Here is a 22,340-nt window from a genome sequence, read left to right as displayed (position 1 = left end):
CAAAAATGTGAAAAGTATTGCTTTGGACACATCTAATACCAAGGCTGCCTCAATCGGGCCACGGCCAACTCTCTGGTCATGTGCTGTTGTACCTATCAACACTGATGGAATTCAGAAAGGGACCCAATTTCCATTTTTTTGGAGACACAAGCCATAATAAGAGCTGAAGTTTATTCAAGGTGAGCGTCTGCTTCCACACACAAGCAGAACTTACCAGCAGGCTCTTCACAGAGAAGCTCAAATGATTCTCAATGACGAGCAACACGATGAAGGGGAAGAAGGTGAGGATGTACACGAGACTGCCCACCAAGGCTGCGATGTTGGTGTTATTGAAGAAAACACTGATGAAATAGCTCATGGCGATGATGGACAGGCTGTAGTCCATAAGGTACAGGAAGAGGAGCGCTGTGTTTGTTTTGGGAAGGATGTCACCCACTTTCAGAACAATAATGAGGAAGGTGACAGTAATCAGAAGGAAGGTGGCACACTCTATGAACCAGGCGATGAAATGGCTGCTGGCATTAACACCCATCATCTTCATGTACTACAGAGAGAAAGGTGAAAAAAAGACTTCAATCACACAGGATAACTGTTCACTGAGAGATCTTGCTGCTGATATAAAACTGTTTCTTTTCTCAGTTTCTGGACAGGGCATACAACCAAAGCATGTTCCTTCAGTACTGTGAAGGACTACCACGTGTCAATAACCAGGGAGTAGCGATAACGCTCACATTTCTGGAACGCCCTAGGTTTGCAAATCAGTTTATTGCAAAAGAACAGCACAAGCAGGATCTGCAAGTCTGAAGTGTCACAGCCCACAAGCTCCAAAAGCAACTTCTGACCTTAGATTTGTAACTTCTCTAAAGCATTTTGGGCTAATTTTTTAAAATATTGCTAATTGATCCAGTGGCTTAGGTGTAGAAGATCTTAAGTATCTTTGAAACCAAACCATATCTATCACATCCCCAAACAACAGCTAAATTACCATGGCTATAAGGAGGCGATATTAATTTATATTAACTGATGATCAAGTCTACAAGACTTACATAGAGCTGTAAGTTTGCATTGCTAAATCCAAGAGAAACTATAGGTGTAAATTACTACATGCCTAAGAAGATTACTGACACCATGGTGAAACCAGTTCCCTAAAGTAGAGTCAGGGGCTGTCAGCTGGGCACTGGGTACACTAAATTTTCAATCTCATCACAGTTCAGTGAGTGCCCTTTCTCGGGAATGTTTTTGGTGACTCAGTGTTTGTTTCCATGGTATCGGATAAAACCCAAATCTGCTCAAGCTTTTGTTGCTAGCTGGAGCTTAGTTTTAGAAAAGTTCTTTGCTGCTCAAACTCTGTTGATTGCATTCATGCTGAAAACCTGAGTTAATTTAATAAATTCCCTGGGTCTCAATGTCATTCCTTTTTCCAATGGGCAACCTGAATGAAGAGCTTAATTTCGGAGGAGCTGATGTAATATGTAGCACCTTCTGAAATATTAAGTATAATAACTTCAAGGATAGGAAATATGTCACTTTTCATGTCTTTGTCCCCAATAGCTATGACTCAAAGTCAATTTTTAGAGGGCTTTAAAGCTTCAGAAAGCTTGTAATTCCGTGAGGCCCCCACGTTTCTAGCATTCGGAACTGCCCTGCGTTTTTCTATGGGTTTCAGCTTGGCTACAACATCACAATTCAAACAGGTTCAACAACAGGTATCTGGAATATTCGTTTCCTAAAGGCTTGATTTGCTCCGTTTGGTACTGCACATGAGATATATCACCCACTAATAAGGAAAACATGTTTACTATTTTGCACACCCCAGAAAGTTTCACCGTACCTCGTAAAGCCTCAGATCTTTCTCTTGAACAAGTGTTTTAACAAAATCAGCTATAAACAGCACCCAGGCAGCCATCAGAGCAAATGGAAGGGAGTAGGTCACACTGGTTAAGAACCTGTAAAGGGCAAACGCAGACTTTAGCCAAATATAAAATGTTCTGGAGATTAGGGCTTTATACAGAATAGATTTCTCAGGAATAATACTTTGGTACAGGAAAAGGCAGGCTTATGTTTCAAGATGTGGAGCGTAACTGATAATTAAAAAAAGAAAGTTATTTTGCCATTGCATTGGACTTTCTATCCTGTTTTAAATCACAGAGGGATTTCCAGATGTTTTCTGGAAGTTTTACTCAGCATCATCACCAGAAGGTGCAGGACCCACCACCTCTTGGGTCTCTGATGGGGTGCACCCCATTCCGAAACAGCACAGCACCCAGCCAGAAACAGCACAGCACCCAGCCAGAACCCCCAGTTCCATTACAACAGCAAAATTTTGCTATCAGGTAATATCTCCAGGAGACGGAGTTTGGATGTAGGTGCTTCCCCCTCAGAGTACTGCATATATGGGTCTACAATGTGGGCTTCACAATTCCTGTCTCCTCACTTTTTAATTAAACCTTATTCCCACACCAATCGCTCACAAACACAACAACAGCCAACAGTAAAACTCTTCTTCTGTGATGGAAAGCCAGTTTTTATTGCTAAGTAAGGTGTGGGAACAGGCTGCCCAGAGAGGTGGTGGCTGCCCCATCCCTGGGGGTGTTCAAGGCCAGGTTGGATGGGGCCCTGGGCAACCTTGTGTCAACCTTGACACAGGCAAGGAGTTTGAACTGTATGATCCTTGGGGTCCCTTCCAACCCAGACCAGTCTGTGATTCTATGATTCTATTGCAGGAGATTAATTTTGCTGTACCTACAGACCTTGCGCTTTCCTCCGTCATCTCTAAACCTGGCTTAAAACCAAAATAAAGTCAGTGTTATTCCTAGGAACAGCTTCACACACACTAACAGTAAGAAATTATTACATTTGGGTTTAATTATTATTATTTTTTTACCTGTTAAGCTAAAAATTCCCCATATAGCAGCACTTTCAGGAATTGCTTCACGCAAGTGAAGTATTTATAAAGAACAATGAAAAGTCATTTCAATAGCTTGACTAGTGTTGTTTTGTTGGGTTTTTGGGGAGGGGGCACAAAGGGGGCGGTTGGCCCCGCACATCATCTTTAGGGTTAGTTAAAATTCAGTATTGCCCAACACCTTCTGTAAAGTGAGATATATATATATATAAACATTAATTCCATTTCCCTATAGGATGGTAACTACATGACAAGAAGCAATAAGCCATTTTATGATGACCCAAGTCCAGAGCCTTTAGGTATTTCCATAACTGAATAAACTCACGTCCCGCTGAACCCAGGCTGGGGAGGGAAACCCAAAGGCAGGAGGTTTTCTCAGCAGCCCAAGAACAAGAAAAGGAGCAGATAACACCACAGTAAGTGCCTCCAGCAGCCAGCTAATCGCTGGACAAGCCTATTTTGCAGCAATAATCCACGTATTTGCCGCAAGAAGTTGACACTGGGTTTGAATGCTGGCATACTCGCAGGCACTTTGCATGCTGTTACCTTGAGAAGAGATTATAGGTCCCCAGCTCTCAAGTGACAGGCTGACACCGATTAACAGGCATGCTCTAGCTCCTGTAGCTGCAACTGGCAGGCAATCTCTTAGCTCACGCAGCAGGCACACCGGCTTTACGATAGGAAGAACTCCTAGGGCTAGACTGCGTGTACTTTAGGTCCATGGGAGACATTCAGGTCAGCGAGCATCCCACATACCAAACCTATTTGCTGAACGCCCTTCAGTGCTTCCTGATGGATACTGAAATATCCTTTCCCTGGGTGTTTTCCACTAAGTTTGGCCACCAGCTGCCGTCAGGGGAGTAACTCTGAGGGAGTACCACGTTGCCAGCTTTCCCCATGCAGACCAAAATTGCCATGCCAGAGGGGCAGGTCCTCAGCTGTGAGAGATTCTCTCCTCTCTATTGCTTTTGGCAGAGACGCACTTCATGCTGGCTGCAGATCTGGCTCAAGATGAGTGGAAAGGAAGGGGATCCAAAACTTTTTCACCTGCTTCACCATTCAAAGCTTATTCTGGTCCACATATGGTTCACCCATTGCTGCTCGGCGAAATGGGCTGTTAACCCTGGCAGATCAGCATATCAAAGGCTTCTCTGTCCTCCCTCATTATCACAGAGATGAATGGTACAATTTAATCTTCTCTCTTTATCCTTCTTAAAGCATCTGAGAGGCACCTGCATTGAGAACTGCTCACTATACACTGAACCTTAGCTAGAATCGCTGGAATGAGTAACAATTAACAAATACTCCAGCAATCTCCAGGAGCAAAGTTCATAAACCCAGGGACTCTTTTTTGCCCAACAAATACATTTCCTAAATTTGGCTCCATTGTCTGCATGTAAACACCTGCAGAATGAGCCAATGCTCATATTTAACTCAAGTCCTGCAGACCTCAGTCTCAGTTCCACCATGTATAGTAAAATGGGGACAACGAATTCTACCTGCCGTAAAACCTATAGTTCCCATGACAATTTAGATACCTACAGAGCACTGAAAACAAAAGATTAGGCAAACTAAACATAGACCATTCATATCACAGTCCCAAATTTCCCTCTTCCATTCAGATACTTGGAAAAAACCCATGGTATTAAGGAAGAACATAGTATTGAGGAGACCAGAGCAGCTGGTGAACCTCACCAGTCAGTCAAGGTGAAGCTTACACAAAGTGCGGAGACAAAAGCCACACATACTTACATATCCTTATTGTAGCAGGGGTAAGGCATGGCCTGGACCTGAACAGCTATTTCCTTCAGATTCTTGCCAGTCTGTAACTCAATGATGGCTCTTTCAATGCTGTCCTGGACATAAATGAATGCCCGGCTGTAAATCTGGCTCTGCGAGGTGGAATTGTGAGGACCCACCGTCCAGATGCGCTCCCTTATCCTGTTGGTGGTTTGAGTGATCCTGCTGCTCATTCGGATGGTGTAATTGAGCACGGGAGGGAGGACCAAGTCCCCGTGAACCGACTGTCCACGGCTGCTATAACTTGAAGGCAGCTTGAAAATGATACCTTGAAAAAGAAAGGGAAAAGGGTTGGCAGAGTTGGCAGCACAGGAGCAGTACACACAGATCCATAGGAACTCCTAATCAGTATTTGGAAAAATCTTGCTATTAACATGGGCTGTCATGGATCTGTTAGGCACTCAGCACACACACCTCTTGTGATGATTCCCGGGGGTGCTCTATCAACAGAGCTCACATAGAGATGCTGCAACATAAAAACCTTGGGAATGCAGAATTGGAAATTGCTCATGACCTCTGCACATAACTTTTGTGCCCACAGAAATTCCTGCAAAGCTTTTATAATTTTCAGACATCTCAGCTTTGCAAGCTCCCGTTAGGAAACGGCATGCGGTAGTTTCACAGAATCACAGAGTCACAGAATCATAGGGGTTGGAAGGGACACAGAGATCACTGGGTCCAATCCCCCTGCCAAAGCAGGGTCCCTAGGACAGGTCGCACAGGGAGGCATCCAGACAGGGCTTGAATATCTCCAGAGATGGAGACTCCCCACACCCCCTCGGGCAGCCTGTCCCAGGGTTCCCTCACCCTCAATGTTTAGAAGTTCTTCTGCATGTTGGTGCAGAACTTCCTGTGCTCCAACTTGAGGCCATTGCCCCTTGTCCTGTCCCCACACACCACTGAGAAGAGGCTGGCCATTTCTCCCTGTGTCCCACACTTCAGACATTGATAACCATTGATCAGATCCCCTCTCAGTCTTTTTTTTTCAAGGTTGAACAGCCCCAGCTCACTCAGCCTTTCCTTGTAGGGGAGATGCTCCAGGCCTTTAATCACCTTTAATCCAGCCCTCCGCTGGACTGTCTCCAGGAGATCCCTGTCTTTTTTATACCAGGAAGCCTAGAACTGGACACAATACTCCATGTGGGGCCTGACCAGGGCAGAGTAGAGGGGGGGGGAATCACCTCCTTTGACCTGATGGCCACGCTCCTTTTAATGCACCCCAGGATCCCATTGGTCTCCTTGGGCACACAGCTGTCTCATGGCCAACCTGTCACCCACCAGGACCCCCAGGTGCTTCTCCCCAGAGCTCCTCTCCAACAGCTCATCTCCCAGCCAGTACTGTTTGATAGCCAAGATGTTTTTTTCACCCCCTTTGAAGTGTCAGTCTGAGTTCAGATTGGTTTTCTCTCCACAATATTTTCCCTGGTTATTCCATATAAAAAGCATACAATGGAAGGGAGGACAGACATGGAAGAAAACTTGTTTTAAGGGAAGAGGCAAATATTATCAGGGTCCGAAGCTCCAAGAAAGGAAAAGGTTTGTGTCTTCCCTGCCCCCAGTTATGAGGTATGAAACCAAAGAGGATGTGGGACTTACAAGTAAATCCTAATCTAGGAGACACTGGGCATTCTTTAAAAATATGAGAAACATTTGTATCATTTAAATTAATACAAGTTCCTGTTCCCTTCTCCCCACTGCCCCCACTCTGTGGTCTGATCTGAAGCTGCAATCCAACCCCACAAATGTGAAAAGCACAACCAAAGAGCCAATATAATATTGCAGGCTTTGGCTGGAACGTCTCAAGAGCTTTATGACCTTCTAATAAATTGAACTGTCTCATATCTTTCTTGATTAAAGAGTCTTTTCCCATGGGAGCCTGAAAGGAGATCTTCATCACAGCTGCCTTCCAACTGCAGTGAAACATTGTTCAAACTGAGAATTAAACCAAGAGAAAACCCTGGTTGCCCAAAGGCTTTCTATACAGACAGCGGAGGTGTAAGAGAAGAGGTGGTGTAAAAAAGGAGGGTGCAAAACGCTGCCCTAAGGAGGTCCGAGTGTGCAGGTCCCACACACACCACATGGACATCAACTGCTGCGTGGTGGGAGCTGTGACCACAAGAGTTGGTGGTGGAAAAGCAAAACTTCTGCCTGCCTCCCACTCCATAGCAGGCTACATTTAACATACAGGGGGGACTCGAGACTCTGTCAACATACTTGCAAAAAGCTCATTCTTCAGGAAGAGCTCTTTAGCCACCTTCTCCATTTCCTCTAAGTCTCTGACTGCCTGTATGCGATTAAACGAGACACAGGAGGACACGTTTACGGCGAGGGTAGCTAACGTATTCAGCTGATCCACGATGTCAGTGTTGTTCTGTAATTCCAGCCGAATATCATCTGGAAAGAAAAGCCAAGACAAACACAAACAAAACCAGTAGCATCACTACACACAGCAAAACAAATTCGTCACGTCATTCTCTTTACGCTAACGATGACACCAAAAAGAAAGGGGAAAAACCCACCCCCACCAGACTAAATGTGAAGTGTAAAGTACGTTCCAGCACTTCGCAGTACACTGAAGACATGCTGTTGACCCAATTTCTATGTTAATCATTTGTAATACGCTCGTGAGTTTGCCTTTGGGAGGATGCCAGCAACAGGATGTGACAGCCATCCCGAATCAGAAGTTGCTACCAACCTGCTAGGCTTTTAGAGTTGCATCTGATGCTCCACCGTTCGTTCCCCATCTTATGGGTTTTGGATGTAATCAACTGAGCTGCTGTCTCAGGGGAGAACGTGCTTTAGCCAAGTGCATCAAGCAGAAGTTATGGCTGCTGTGCTGACGTGGGTACTAAACCTGATAATGCAGCTTACTAAAGGCACTGCCGGTGCCTGGCTGGTTCCAGAGGTGACTGCACAAGGCAGCGTAACCAATACAGAACAGCTGCTTGCAGGTGCGGTGGTTTTATGGGGAGTTTAGGCAGGAGATGCTACTCAGGAAGTACTCACCATAAACAGGGTGTAAGTATCTTGCTGACTGCAACAGACTACAACCACTCTCGGTTTATGCTGGGGTTTGCTGGCGTAACCCAGATTTATGTTGATATGCAGAGTCACTCATCGAAAGGGCTGGGAGGGACACCGAGGCCAGCTAGGAAGGGACTGTGGTCACCATACACCTACGGGGTTGTGTCCATCACCACTGTTAGCTGATGATTCCCACAGGGCAGGCCAGCAGCTCTCACCTTGAAGGACCAGGCAAGGCCACCAGAGAACAGCAAGTTCCAGCAGAGCATCTCTTGTAACAATGTCTCCGGCCTCATCAGCCTGGGCACCTCTATCCAATCCCTTTGCTTTTCTGCTCTGGAAAACTTTCCAGCTGAACCCTGATGTGATGAAAGCGAGCTCTCCAGATCAGAGAGCATTTCCCAGCAGAGTCCTAGGAAGCTCATTTGAAGTGATAATTATGGCTAAACAGTGTCCTCAAGTGGCCACAGTAAGCTGCAGAGATTCCCATTCTGCTATCCCTTCAACACTCCTGAGAAACATCTCTTCATACAAGCCTTTGCTTTCTGAGAGTCTTTTCCCATGGACCACAAGATTCCTGAATTGCTGCTCAGATTGCCTTGCACTAAAACAGAGGAGCAGTACCAGAGGATGGCTACAGTTTGGTGACTCTGGAGCTCCCAGACCTGAAGTACAAATAATGTGGTGCAACAACTTACCCAGTTCGTTTATTTGATTCAGCAGTTCAGCTGCATCCAGATCCACCATCAGCTTGATAAAAACCTGCACAAAGGGATTCTGCAGGGTGTTCTAGCAACAAGCAAAAAGAAAAAAACTCAGTTTGACCAGAAGCTTATTCAGCATTATTTCTAAAATAGAACTCATCAGCTCCCTTCACTGTACAACCCCCTCCCTTCACTGTACAACCCCCTCCTACTCCTGGCCTCACAATATTTCACTCTGTGTATCGGGATGGGGAAAAAACAGCATTGAAATCATGATACGGAGCTCTGAGCCCAAGCTGGTCCTTCTTGGAGCTCAGGAAGGATGCCTACTGAGCCTGTGCCAGGCCCCAGAGTCCCATGGAAAACCCTTTTTTATTCTAAAAGCAGAGTAAATTCTATTTGTGTGATTTAAGTCCTGCGAACGCAGCCAGAGCACAATGGGTAGGCAACCAAAATTTAGCTTGGAGAGCAGCAGACAGATTTCCCTTTGGCTGAATAGTTCGTTATCCCACTAACTAGGGTGGTCAGCAGAAAATGCTTCATTTCGCTTTCACATACTCTGTTCTGGATTCTCCTTTCAGTGCCATGGAAATTACAACGAATTCCAGCCACCCAAATTAACTTCCAATGCTTTAGGGTTCCAGAGATCTTGTTTTCAGAGTTTTGTAAGAAGAGGAGGCAATTTTTACTGGGGAGAACAGGAAGCATGTGTGTGACACATTAGAGCCAGCTGCTTTCTGTCTCCAAGCAAGGCCAGGCTCCTTAGGAGGGGAAAAAGAAATTTTATTTACATTTATTGAGGTACAAAGGCATCTTCCAGCTCTTAGGTGTATCCCCAGAGCTACATGCTTATTATAGATACTGTTTCATTTTCGGGAAAAAGTAATTTCTTGCCTGGTCTTGGCTGGCTGGATCACTCCATCAAGCAGAAAGTTAATTTACAAACTGAAGAGCGTTCTCTGCTCATCTCAGGCCTCCAGCTGGCCTCAGCATGGCCAGCAGCAGCGACCACGATAAAGACAGGGCATGGCAGGATGAGGATTTGCATGGAAAGGTGTATCAGGGGTATTTCTCTTACGGGAACAGGCAGGCACAGAAACTGGGAAGTCCAGGAAAGAAGCCTGAGAAGGGTTTCCCCGGCTGAACTAAGATGCCCCTGAGGTCCCTGGAAGCCCAGTTTATTTTAGTGAGGAAATCCATCCTCCCAATTCCCTCCAGCGCAAGAGAGAGCGAGCAGAGGTAGGATCTCATACCTTGATCATTGGAACTGTCTGGTTTAACTCAGCCAGTGAATTCATGATGACAGGAGACTTGTCCAACCACTCCTGGGACTTGAGGGTTAGATCAGCCATCTGCTTCAGGGTGTCATTAGACTACATTTAAAAAAAAAGGATTCGTTTAGTCATTACCTTAAAGCTTTAAAAAAAGTAAGTCAATAAAACTGCTAAGATGAAATGTCTTTTCCGAGGGATTTTTCTTAGCAGCACATCACTCTTTGTCCCTTAACACCCTTAATTTGGATGCAAATCTCTAAAAATATGGCCTCACAGGTGACGTCTGGAGCATGTCTGGGAGCATGCAAGTGTGTCTGCTTACAAACTAGTACTGGTTACAGCATAGTCCTGGGAGACGTGTGTCTACTACTGGTTGAAGATGTGGGGGTGAACCTTCAGAAACACAAAACCTTAAAAAAACCCCCAACATATTATAAACATTAGAGCAGCAGCAATTTTTTGGAGGTAAGATTCATTCAGAGACAAAAGATGACTCATCCGACCAGGAATACAACTAGGAACAGATGATTTCACTAATACTCCAAAGAGTCAGAAAATAGACGTCTGCTCCTCACAGAAACAAGCCCCTGCTAGACAAATTACAATCACTTTGAGTGGGTGTACCCTGGTGTACTGTAAACAGACACAAACCTTCTCCATGATTGCTCGAGTTTCTACTGTATCTGGTGTATACAGGATCTTTCCAAGCACCATTGGTTTTAAGAAAGACCAAATTAAAGCTCCAGTTGGGGTCTTGACAAGATCCAGGTAAAAAGATAAGCAAAACGGTGCTGCAAGGGGAGAAAAATCAAACAAATTAGAGCACAAACTGAGAGGATGCGACAGTGCTACACCGGTGTATTTTTTCCTCCTCCCATCTGTCCAGTTTGTTGTTGTGTCCAACAAATGACTTCGGGGGCCTTCGTCATGGACTGATATAATGTGTCTTGACAAAAGCAATCCACCCCCAAGATCTCCTGTTGCTGAACTCCAGACAACAACAGTCTCAGTGTTCGAGCCAAGATTTTCCGCTTGAAGGTTAAATGGAGCTTCATGAACTCAGAGGAGCTAATAATGTCAGCAGAGTCGGAAAAACTACACATCAAGAAAAGGCAGTGACCTGACAAGCCCTAAGACCAGATCATCAACAAATGGGATGCAGCGTGATGTCAAGCTACTGCTCCGCTACATGGGCTGCTTCCCTTTTAACGTTTGCAGATATATACCACTAATAATTAGGGCAGCACAGATCTTCAGGCAGCACAAATCATGAGCACTTACAGCCCTCCAGAGATACGCAGGGAAACAGCTCAGCACTGGATCTCTCTGGGAACAGCATAGCTTGGCCCCAAAATGTTTTTTGCCCCAAGGAAAAGCCAGACTTACTGGAGTCATGAGGAATCCCATATTTCCTCATCATCTTTTGGACGTAGACTTCCTCCACGGAAGAACTGTTGCTTAAAGGGTCTTCAAAATCTGGAAGCAAGGACTCAAAGAACAAGGGTGTGATGTCCTGGTTGCAGAGAACTTTTGACATGGACTTAAAGTTGCCGTGTGTTATCCTCAAGTTGTTTGGTTTAAATAATGCCTGTGGAAAAGAGAAAATACAAGTCCTGCACACTAAAAGCATCCTGTCCTGAGAGAAAAATGAAATAGCAGAATTTGAAGGCAAGGACTGAACATTTTTACTCTGCCTTCTTATCAGAAGTTTGTCTCCTCAAAAAAAAAGAAGCTTTCCATGGAAATCATACTTTTAGCCTCTGCTGCTGTGACAGAGGTGGGAAATTACATGTACGAGTTGCATGCCTAGTGCACACATCCACACTGGGTTCCAAGGTGTGCAACTCCCTAACCCCATCTAGCCCATGGCCACTCATGGCTCTGCGGGGCACGGGTAACATGATTGCTAGAAATTATTCCTGAGATCTATGCTGTCAGAGGGGTATCCACCTCCTCTCTGGGCAGCCTGTTCTAGCCCCTCACCACTCTCTCTTGAAAGAACTTTCTCCTAATATCCAATCTAATCTTCCCTCCTTTAGCTTCAATCCATCCCCCTTGTCCTGCCAGTGACTGCCCTTTGAACAAGTTGGTTCCCCTCTGGTTTCTCTGATCCCTTCAGGGATTGAAAGGCTGCAATGAGGTTCCTCCACAGCCTTCTCTTCTCCAGGCTGAACAAGCCCAGCTCCCTCAGCCTCTCTTCATAGGGAAGGTGCTCCAGCCCTCTGATCATCTCTGTGGCCTCCTCTGAACCCTCTCCAACATTCCCACATATAGCTTGTATTGGGGCCCCCAGATCTGGACACGTGGGCTGGGACAGCCTTCAGTGGACACTTCTCAAGTTGTTTCCTAAAGCTGACACTTTCCTGTATATTTTGGTAGAAGGCTATCCCCTCCTGACAGGCTTTCATCCCCTGCACTTTTCTTACTAGCATCCCCATCATGAGCACATGATGGTCCCACTGCTCCAAACCAAAATATTTCCAGGAAGGCAACGTATCAGTTTCTCAAGACAGGGTTGCTTTGAAAAGCAATCAGTAGCATATGATTTAATTCACCTTTGGCTTCTAAGGTAGGAAATTCCAGTGGTTTTTGACCTCCGAAGCACACACAGACCACACGTACCTTAGTCAGAGGCACATTTCTAGACTGCTGGAGGTCCTTCAGTGAGTGAATAGCTTGTAGCAAGGGATCCATGTCAGACTCGACCTGGTGCCTGAAATACTTCATTTTTGTCAGGAGGCCTAACATCTTGTCCACGGGTTTCTGAAGTTCCTTTGGGAAAAGCATCTGCAAGAGGCAGAGAGGAAATCAGCTGTGGTTAGCAGGAATGTGTGCTCACATGCATGTATGCTCCCGCGCTGCATTAATTCCAAGATGAAGATTGTGTGATTTTTCCAAGCCGTTGGGACGCTTAAGGACTGGATGCCCCATGGAAAAGGAATGATACTTGGACTTCTAAATCCCCAAGTGCTTTTGAAAACCACTCCTCTCAATATTACATGTTCCAAATGCCTACAGTTGGGAAAAGTGTATCAGATACCAGCTGGGATTTAATGGGGGTCTCTAAGAGGCAACACTTCGCACAACATTGATGTCAAACACAATGGGTGACTTTTAACTTGAGCCAAATCCACTGACATTCTCATTTAATAACTTCTTTTCCCCCCAGGATTGCTTCTGGAGCATTTGCAGATATGTATTCAACACGCACTTCTCCATGAATGGGATTTTGACTTTCTGTTTATATAGCTGTGTGCATGGGATCACAGAATCACAGAATCACAGAGGTTGGATGGGACCTCAAGAGATCATTGGGTCCAACCCCCCTGATATCTCAATCATTTAATAACTTGGCACTGCCAACCAGAATGGGAAAATATATTTTGCAGGACTTTTTCCAGAGCTTCCCCCTATTCAAGGAATAATAACAATTTTTAAAAACAGTGCTGTGTTTTTGGGAAACCTGAACTCAGCTGGGAACATTCAAGAGGTTGTGACGGCACATAAATGCTACGAGTGGAGTGGGAGGCATTTAGAGTAGGTCCAGTGCCTTTAAATGAGGTTTGGTGGTTTACACCAGCTGGGATCCTCATTTGTATCCACACTGTCACAGCACGGCTACGCAATAAAAATGACTGCCTGAGCAAAGCCTGATCTTTGGCTTGTGTAAATCAGGATTGCTTCTGGCCACGGCAATGATATTTTATGACCTTTCAGCCACTACACACAGCAAGACTATAGAAAGCGCTCCACAAATCCAGCACTAACCTTGTATAAGAAATGGTAAATGTCTAAGTGGCGTAACAGAGTGACCCCCAGGATGTACGTCTCACGAGTCCTCTCTGAAAGGGAGAGGTTGCAGAACTCCTCCGCTACTGTTTGCAGCTGTGGGTCAGCAGGATGGATGCTACAAGACTCCAGCTGGAGGATCTGAGAAACGAGCTGCATTTGCATACAGGAAGAAGAGATCTGTTAGGGCAAAGAGCACTCACTCCAATATGCATGAATTAATCTTGCCTGGCTGGGTTGGTTGTTTTTTTTTTTCCCCTCCACAATGTCACATTTCAACCCCAAGAAGCAGAAAATGCCTACCCATTCCTCCTGCTCCAAGGGACAAATCCTAAGGATTGGGTTTTACTGCCCAGCTTGCACAGCAGTAAAAGCTTTTGTGGCTTCAATTTCCCCTTGACTGACACACATAAAGCTTGGAAGAGAGTGCACTCTTTGGGGCTCAGTCCAGACACGATGGTTGGGAAAGGGAAAAGCATCGGGACCTCTGCTTGCACAGGAGCCCGAGGAAGGCAAACTCATCCCTCATTACAGGAAGCTATCTTTGTCCCCATCTGGACTGCAGCAACTCCTTGGCACTGAAGATGCTCCCGAGGACCCCGCTTTGTCCTCATTAACCTGTTAGGGACTTGTGCCCTTGCTATGGATCAGAGCAGTTGCTCACCAGGCAGCACATGGCTGCTTACCAGCTCCTGATGACAGCCAGAGAGACATGGCTCTTGGTCTCCAATGGTTGAACTGACGTCAGCCACCACTCCAACTGCCTTTCCAACAGCTGTTTTGCTCCATCCCCATGGGATCATCTACCTCTCTCTGTGCTGTCACGCATGCAGTGATCTGCTTAGCTGCATTTGCTAACAAATTCTGGTTTTAATGGTCTGAAAGGTGGAAACCAAAAGGATCTCCAACCAGGATGACAATACCACTTACCTGACTGCTGTTTTCTGGGAGAGATGCTTCCAGAAGAGCGTCAATACTAGCTGCAGATATCCCTGTTGTGTTTTTGAGATCTTCTTTGAGGTGGTCCACATTTTTAAACAAGTCTCTTAATTTTTCTGGGAAGATCAAAGAAAATTTGATATAACAGCTGTCTCCAGACATACAGCTATCTTAAGCACACGGAGAGGACTCTACCTAAAGTATGGAAGTGCAATATATCACCAGAAGAAAAGCCCCAGCTTGCAAAACAGAGTCATATTTCCCAGGTTTCACAGTCCCATTTGTGGGCTACAGTTGACAGCTCTAAATGAGAGCAAAAGATGCCCAAATGAAAAGACTTTAGACTTTCAGCACATAGTTTTTTGAGCAGTGGAGAAAACAAAGGGTGGGCTAGAACATGTTCTAGAATTGTCCTAGAAAGGGGATCCAAAGGACATGATGCAGATTAATTTCCTTAACCCCACTTCTTCCTGGCAACTAAGCAAACCATGAGATCTCCAGCAGAAATTTGGATACAAGTGGTGGCATCTATCAGCATTGTGCAATAAATAGAGAAAACTACCTTGCTTGTCTGAATCAGTTACATTCTCAGTGATGTTCAATAGGGAATTCAAAGCAGTCACATACTGAGGAACCTCTTGCAAGAAAGCAAGTTCTGGTACATTCTCTTGAAACCTAAATTGGAAAAACAAAACAACCAACAAAATTGGGAATACAAAAAGGTGGCAAGAAGACGTTTCACCGTTTCATAACCAGAACGTGAAATAACACAGCCTAACTCAGAGAGAGAGCCTCACCACTTCATTTGCGCCTGGATGTTTGCGGCATCCCCGATCAGTATATTTTGAAGCTCTTGGGAGATTCTTCTGGGATTCAGTATATTGGTTACAACTCGGTTGCTCAGTTCAACAGCGCGGAGGAGCTGCTCCTGGGATTGACTTTGTTCACACAGCTCTCCAAAGCTCACATCAGGGAGATGGCAAATACGCTGTATTGCCTGAAAGCTCTCATAGTCACAAAGCAGTGTTGTCAGGTCCCGGAGGTGAGATATCTTCAAAGGAAATTTTGAAAATTAAGACAAATGCACAAATGTCAGTTAGATGATGGAATTGCCTCTTTTAATTTGTCTTTAGCATTAAAATTATAACTGCCATTTTTAGTTCATTCGAAAGGTCTCCAATAGAACAGTTCATAACGATCACTTCTTCCTGACTTCGCAGCAGACCTGGCTACACAGCATCACCCAGGATCTAGTAAACCCCGCAAGCCTTAGCATACCACTTCCCCTGCCCAACACACATACACAGCAATATTCCATTTGGACTTCCCCACTGACCAATTAATCTTCCCAGAGACCAAACAAATCTACCTGCGCACCAGGCTTAGGATATCACCTGGTGAGCTCTACTACAGCATGTGAAAGTTGGATAGAAGCCAGGATTTCCACATCTGTCAACCTCTGTAAAATTATAGCCCTTCACCTAGTCCGCTAGTATGAGCTTCCCTCTTCCCTGACATCATTTATTTACATTATCAGTAATCCTACAGCATCGTGCTTGGAACTGCCAAGTGGGTATGCACTGGTTCCCACTGCCAAGTGGGAACTACCAAGTGGGTAGGCAGCTCGTTTTCAGGAGGGTGAAGTTTTCTAACTGCTCTCCATGCCTTGGTAATCTCCTGCCATGCTTCCCAAATGATGCTGAGACACAGCAGAACTCTCAGCTCTGCAAGGTGCTTTGCTAAGTACTCAACATAATGAGCTTTAAAACTCCTGGTGCACTGATCTGTGAGGAATATGCTGTCATTGGCTAACTACCCAAAGCTCATTCCTTTCAGGACGGCTGGTGGAAAACAGAAGTCGTTCTATCCAACAGACTTGGAACACCTCTACCTTCTAAAAGTAACTGGTGTACAAAGGGTTAGGGATTCATAGAACAACTTCAGCCCACTTTAACAACAACCTGTAGATATAGGCAGCAGGCAGAAAACAGGGTTTCAGCCCTAGATTTTTTATCAGCTGTCCTTTTAAGAAACTTTTTTCTTTTTCCATCTGCTGTTTTTCCCAACCTCCATTGCACATTCATGTATCACTGCGGGATGTCCTTCAAGTCAGCATTTTAAGCAGACTCACTTTTAGCTTCAGGAGCTCTGGTATGGATGAATGTTTCCCAGAGGTATTATTTTGCATAAAAGCATTCTTTTTCAGACGAGTTTGCTTCAAAAGCAGCGTGATGTTTTCTGTGCAAAGAAGAAAACAAAAGTTACTTGAGACAAAAACGCCAGCCTTGCAGAAACTTCACAGCTCGGCACTTTCCTTCTGAGGCCAATAGAGCATTGCTGTTTTCTACTAAATTCCCATGGCTCAGGACCTCTGAAAGCACAGACCAAGACCTAGGTTGTAACCTGGATTGGAACGGATCCAGTCTGAGTAGGTGCTCTGGTTCTAAAGAAATCCACACTGGGAACAGGACTTCTGACAATGCCCTCTGGAGTACATGCAGTATCTCTCCTCCTTGAACTGATAAACCTCTCTCAGGTTTTACAGTAAGCTCATACGATGAATAGCAATGTGAAATACCATGTTAACTCTCAAAAATAACCACTGTCATCTTCGGGGTACACAAAGCTGCAAAGGGAATATAGGTTTCTATTTGTAAGATGAGGGGTTTTTTTCAGTCTAAGTGTCAGCAACCTGCCATCACATAGCAAAGAGCAGACATGCCTTTTTGATGGAAAACTTCTCTCTGCAACGTGACACAGCTAAAACAACAACAAAAATAATAAAGGAGCCTAGCTTCCCAAGGTCTCAGGGCTCCAGTTAATGATGAAAACATGTAGCACCATTCCTTTGCACCACTAGAGGAAACATTTTGAACAGACAAGGCACAACACATGGCAGCTGAGATCCCACAGCATTAATGAAATCATGATTACCTGTCAATTTGCTGTCTTCAACTTCAGTGACATTTATTAAACACATCAGGTAAGGGCTATAGCTGTTATTCACCGTCGCCTGTAAGATGGTGTTTTCAAACTCTAAAAACAGAAATCTGGAAAATAAGGTAGGATTTCAAATCAGCTTCTTTCAGAAACAAGGTAAGCAACCTGTCAGCTGTGGGGATGCTGTTCCTCTGCAGCACAAATAAGAAATCCAGATGAAGCTATGTGTCTGCTGTGACATCTCCTAAGTGAGTACCCTCCCAATTTTATCTCACCAGTTCTTTTTGTTGTTATCTCCCAAAGCTGTCATTCACTCTCAAACCATATGGATCAGAAAACCCACTTGAAAGGTTTACTCTGGATGCAACATATAGATAGAAAGGCAGGCCTAGGGGAGCCTGAAAATCCAAAGTGAGAGTCATACCACAAAGAAGGGGCTTACGAAGAGGTGGCAAGCCTCCTACAGGATTCTGCTTCCACTGTGAACTGACACACACCAACATAGAAAACACTTTCAAGTCTCACTTTTGGCTGTATGTTCAGTTCAAGGAGAAATTTCTTCTTCTTAATTTAATTCATATTAGATCTAGTGTCTTAAACTATGGTGATGTCAGGCTCAGGTTGCTCCACTGGAAGAAAATTACACACTTCTCATGCTGGAATGAGAACGGTGGTCACAACCCACCCATAAATGCAGCTACAAGACCCAAAAAGCAAACTCACCGTGTGATCAAACTAGTTGGTGACAGAGTTTGGTCACTGTGAGTCCAAGGTAGGGTCTGGTTGTACAGAGTTTCTGCCGTGACAATGAAACGATGAGCGACAATATCGATCACACTGTCAAAACCAGTTTTGCTGGAGAGAAAAGCCAAACTGGAACTTAGATTGAATTCATTTAGCAGATCAGAGAAGTTCAGCCTGTTGAGAATGTAGCTACTGGCTTCTATGACTTCTAGAGCTGAAACGTCGTTGGCAGAGTTGTTTGCCACTGCTTCCAACAACTTTGCAAAGGCAGCTGCTTCAGTTAGATTCCTTCGGGTGTTTAGGAAACTATCAACTACATCCCAGACGCTTGAGTAGTAACTCCATTTGGTGAGGTTGAAGGTGTCTTGCAGTTTCTGCAGCAGGTCGTTCAGGTGGAGTTCATCCTGTGCCATACTGAAGAGCATGGACAGGTTATCCCAGCCTGCTGTGCTGTCAGAGGAATTTAGGGAGCTCAGCAGCGTTTCATTCAGCATGAAAGGAACCAGCACGTTCAAAAGCTGAGATGGGAGCGCATCACCCATATCTTGGACTGGGACAGGGCAGGAGGCATTACTCTGCAGCAGCCCCTCTGCAAGAGCAGTCACGGCTCTTGCCTTCTCCTGCACCCAGGAGTTTTCCAGCTCGGAGACAAGGTTTAGTTTGGAAAGGAAATTCAATGACATCTGCAGAGACTGGATGACACAAGACAGCTCCCTGGAAAAGCGCTCACTGCTGTTCTCGTAGGCAGCAGCAAACTCCGGAGACAGTTGCAGGTTTGCTATGGCAAGCTGGAGCATTTTTGGATAGGTGTCATTGTGCAGCGTTCCGCTTTCTGCACCCATGGAATCAAAGAGGGGTTTGCAGGGGCTGCCCTCTAAGGCCTGGCTTAGAGTGGCATTTTCAAACAGCATCTCAAGTGTTATGTGGAGCAGAGCCCGCGCAGAGCAGTTCTGGGCTGTCCCATGACCACTGTCACTGCTCTCAAGGAAAGGATTCAAGACTACTTGCAAAAACTCCCAAATTTTTGCCTCTAGCGAGGTATTGTGCCATCGGGAAGTCTGGCTGAAATCTTCCTGCAGTAGCACATGGGAAAAATTATAGACAATATCAATTTTTTCTTCAAATGTTTTCTTTAAGTTGGTGTCATGCAGGACTTTCATCCCTGCTCTCCATATTTCAATCAGTCTCTGTGTATAGCTACTGAAAGAGTCAAGCAATAGGTTGACAGATTCAAGCTCACTGATATTATAACTTTTCAAAATTAAGATACTCCTTTGCGTCACTTGCGAATATACAGAGATGTTTGTTCCACTGGAGTCTTCCTCAGCGTATAGCTCAAGCACAGAGGACACAAAGTTTATCAGCTGCTTCAGTTCCTTGCTGAAAGGAAGGCTGGAGTCATTTCTCATGGCACTGAGCTGATTTTGCAGCATGTCTAGGAGCGAGTGGGAAGCAAGACTGTCTGTCCTGTTCCAGTTCACAGACTGGAGTGCTTCAGCAATCCCCCGGAAAGCACGAAGTTCATTTCCTTGCCATAGATTGGAAGAACTCTGGAGAGTTTGCACCAGCTTAGAGAAAGAAGAGAACAGCAGGTAACGATCACTGATATTCACCTTTTCCAGGGCAGCAAGAAGCTGCTCAAGGGACAAGAGCTGTTCTGCCAAATCTTCAAGAATTACGGGGGTCAACGAGAAGTCAGAAAATAACGATGACACTTTTTCATTTACACTGAGATGATTTTCCATGTCTTCAAGTGAGACTGCATGGAGTGCCATGGTTTTGATAACCTCCCATGCTTTCTCTGCGTTCAAATGAGTCCCGTTCAATATGATCTGATTCCAAATCAATGCAGCTGTAGTTAGAACATCCTGATTTTCTTTTCCATAGGGATTAGAGTAGAACAATCCTTCACCACCAACCTCATACAGTGGGAGTCGTTCTTGAATTACTCTTTCCAAGTCCAGTGTGCTGTTTGTGCCAGAAGTTGAATTGAAAAAGAGTTTTAATGAACCATACAAACCATTCAGATCTGAGGGTTTCATTCCTCTGCTAGAATTGTGAAAGATCTGATGAACTAATGTTTTCCCAGGAGCTACCCCAAGATCCACGAGAATTAGAGCTTTCTTCACAATTTCCAGGAGTTTCATGTATTCATCCACTTCCGTCAGGTTCCATTTGGTGGTCAACACATTGCCAGTAGCGCTCCAAAGCCGTGAGAAATCCCCCCACTTGGACTGGTCGGAAGTATTTCTGCCCACCTGCAGCAGCTCACATACAGTGCTGTTCCCTACAGAAACACCCGGTAGCAGACAGGGAAGCACGGACAGCCTGCGCCAGCCTGCTGTGCTGTCAGAGGAATTTAGGGAGCTCAGCAGCGTTTCATTCAGCATGAAAGGAACCAGCACGTTCAAAAGCTGAGACGGGAGCGCATCACCCATATCTTGGACTGGGACAGGGCAGGAGGCATTACTCTGCAGCAGCCCCTCCGCAAGAGCAGTCACGGCTCTTGCCTTCTCCTGCACCCAGGAGTTTTCCAGCTCGGAGACAAGGTTTAGTTTGGAAAGGAAATTCAATGACATCTGCAGAGACTGGACGATGCATGACAGCTCCCTGGAAAAGCGCTCACTGCTGTTCTCGTAGGCAGCAGCAAACTCCGGAGACAGTTGCAGGTTTGCTATGGCAAGCTGGAGCATTTTTGGATAGGTGTCATTGTGCAGCGTTCCGCTTTCTGCACCCATGGAATCAAAGAGGGGTTTGCAGGGGCTGCCCTCTAAGGCCTGGCTTAGAGTGGCGTTTTCAAACAGCATCTCAAGCGTTACGTGGAGCAGAGCCTGCGCAGAGCAGTTCCGGGCTGTCCCATGGCCACTGTTGGTGCTCTCAAGGAAAGGACTCAAGGCTACATGCAAAAACTCCCAAATTTTTGCCTCTAGTGAGGTATTGTGCCATAGGGAAGCCTGGTTCAACTCCTTCTGCAGTAGAAGACGTGTTAAGTTATAGACAGAGTTAATTATTTCTTCCCTGGCACTTGTATAATGAAAAATTTTCATTCCTGTCCTCAGCAATTCTGACAAGCTCTCAAATGTTTTATTGTCAAAATTAAAGAAGAGATCTATAGATTTTAATTTACTGACATTATAATTCAGCTGTAGGTCTTTTAATATATACAAGGTCTTTTGTATGGCTCGAGTGACTAGTGAGATATTGGCTACTTCTGAGTTTTCCCCAAACTCTTTGAACAGGGCTGTTATAAATTCTGACAGCTGATCCAAACGTTCACTGAAGGCACTACTCAAGTTGTTATCATTCAGCTTTTGGAAATGGTCGTTTAATACCTCCAAAAACTGCTCGTAGGCTACGATGCCTGTGCTATTCCACTTCATCGAGCGCAGTTTTTCCCCAATGCGCCAATAGACGTTCAACTCACGCCAGAGGGTTTCACCCATGGAGCTTTCTACTCTCCTCATCAGTTCAAACACAGGCATCAATAGGTACCGGTAACCTACGTTGGTGCCAGTCATCATAAAAAGCAGCTTCTGGAGAGCTAAGAGCTGGTCTGGAAAGTTTCTCTCGGACACGGGCTTGAGCAGATAATCAGAAAACAAAGATGGTATTTCTTGCATTCCACTGAAACGGTCTCTTATGTCTTCCAGCAACGATGGCATGCTAGTGGAGAGCAACGTTTTGAGAGCATCCTTAGTTTGTGCTGTACTAAAATTAGAATTATTTAACAGAACTGGATTCCTAATCATTGCAGCTAATTTTAAAGCACTCTGAATTTCTTTCCACTGGGTCATTATATTGAAAATGGAAGTCCCATTAAAGTCACTCTGTAATTGCAGTGATGTGAAGTTATAGATTTCATCAATTATTTCCTTATTATATGGTTCCTTTAATTTATAATCACGATGTGGATTCATTCCCAGCTCAAGAATTGCATACAATTTCTGTAATGTTTCATTCGTCAAATTTCTCAATAGATTTAAGCTTTTTAATTCACTTCTATTCATTTTTTCCTCAAAGCCTTTTAAATGATGTAGAGACTTTTGTATGGCTTCTAAATCATATGAATTGATGGACCTCTTGGAGTCTTTTCCACCAATCTTGGGTAACTCGATTTTTCTGGGGGGAGGGTAGAAAAAAAAAAAGGCATTTTAGTGAATATGAAATCAATGCAAGTGGAAGCGTAAAGTGATTTAGAGCAAAGATTTGAATTATACTGTT

The 22,340-nt window shown here is 44.9% G+C and overlaps 1 protein-coding gene across 1 annotated transcript in view; it reads right to left on the bottom strand.

Annotated features, from left to right (window-relative positions):
- The window catches only part of ABCA12 (ATP binding cassette subfamily A member 12), a gene marked incomplete at both ends in the record, with an annotated part of 90,632 nt that overhangs the window by 38,022 nt on the left and 30,270 nt on the right, over window positions 1-22,340 (bottom strand). Inside the window, 16 exons of the mRNA XM_084264852.1 lie at window positions 215-544; window positions 1,832-1,946; window positions 4,658-4,973; window positions 6,920-7,099; window positions 8,428-8,518; window positions 9,687-9,806; window positions 10,359-10,498; window positions 11,094-11,295; window positions 12,330-12,494; window positions 13,476-13,649; window positions 14,427-14,551; window positions 14,998-15,110; window positions 15,233-15,486; window positions 16,567-16,673; window positions 17,370-17,485; window positions 18,099-22,238. Coding sequence (XP_084120978.1) covers window positions 215-544; window positions 1,832-1,946; window positions 4,658-4,973; window positions 6,920-7,099; window positions 8,428-8,518; window positions 9,687-9,806; window positions 10,359-10,498; window positions 11,094-11,295; window positions 12,330-12,494; window positions 13,476-13,649; window positions 14,427-14,551; window positions 14,998-15,110; window positions 15,233-15,486; window positions 16,567-16,673; window positions 17,370-17,485; window positions 18,099-22,238 — 6,688 coding nt within the window. The remainder of the gene's footprint in view (window positions 1-214; window positions 545-1,831; window positions 1,947-4,657; window positions 4,974-6,919; window positions 7,100-8,427; window positions 8,519-9,686; window positions 9,807-10,358; window positions 10,499-11,093; window positions 11,296-12,329; window positions 12,495-13,475; window positions 13,650-14,426; window positions 14,552-14,997; window positions 15,111-15,232; window positions 15,487-16,566; window positions 16,674-17,369; window positions 17,486-18,098; window positions 22,239-22,340) is intronic.

This window comes from Gallinula chloropus, assembly GCF_964237585.1.
Source record: "Gallinula chloropus genome assembly, chromosome: 5".
Taxonomy (NCBI): Eukaryota; Metazoa; Chordata; class Aves; order Gruiformes; family Rallidae; genus Gallinula; species Gallinula chloropus.
Note: the sequence above shows the minus strand (reverse complement) of the source record. Positions and strands in the feature narration are given on the sequence as shown.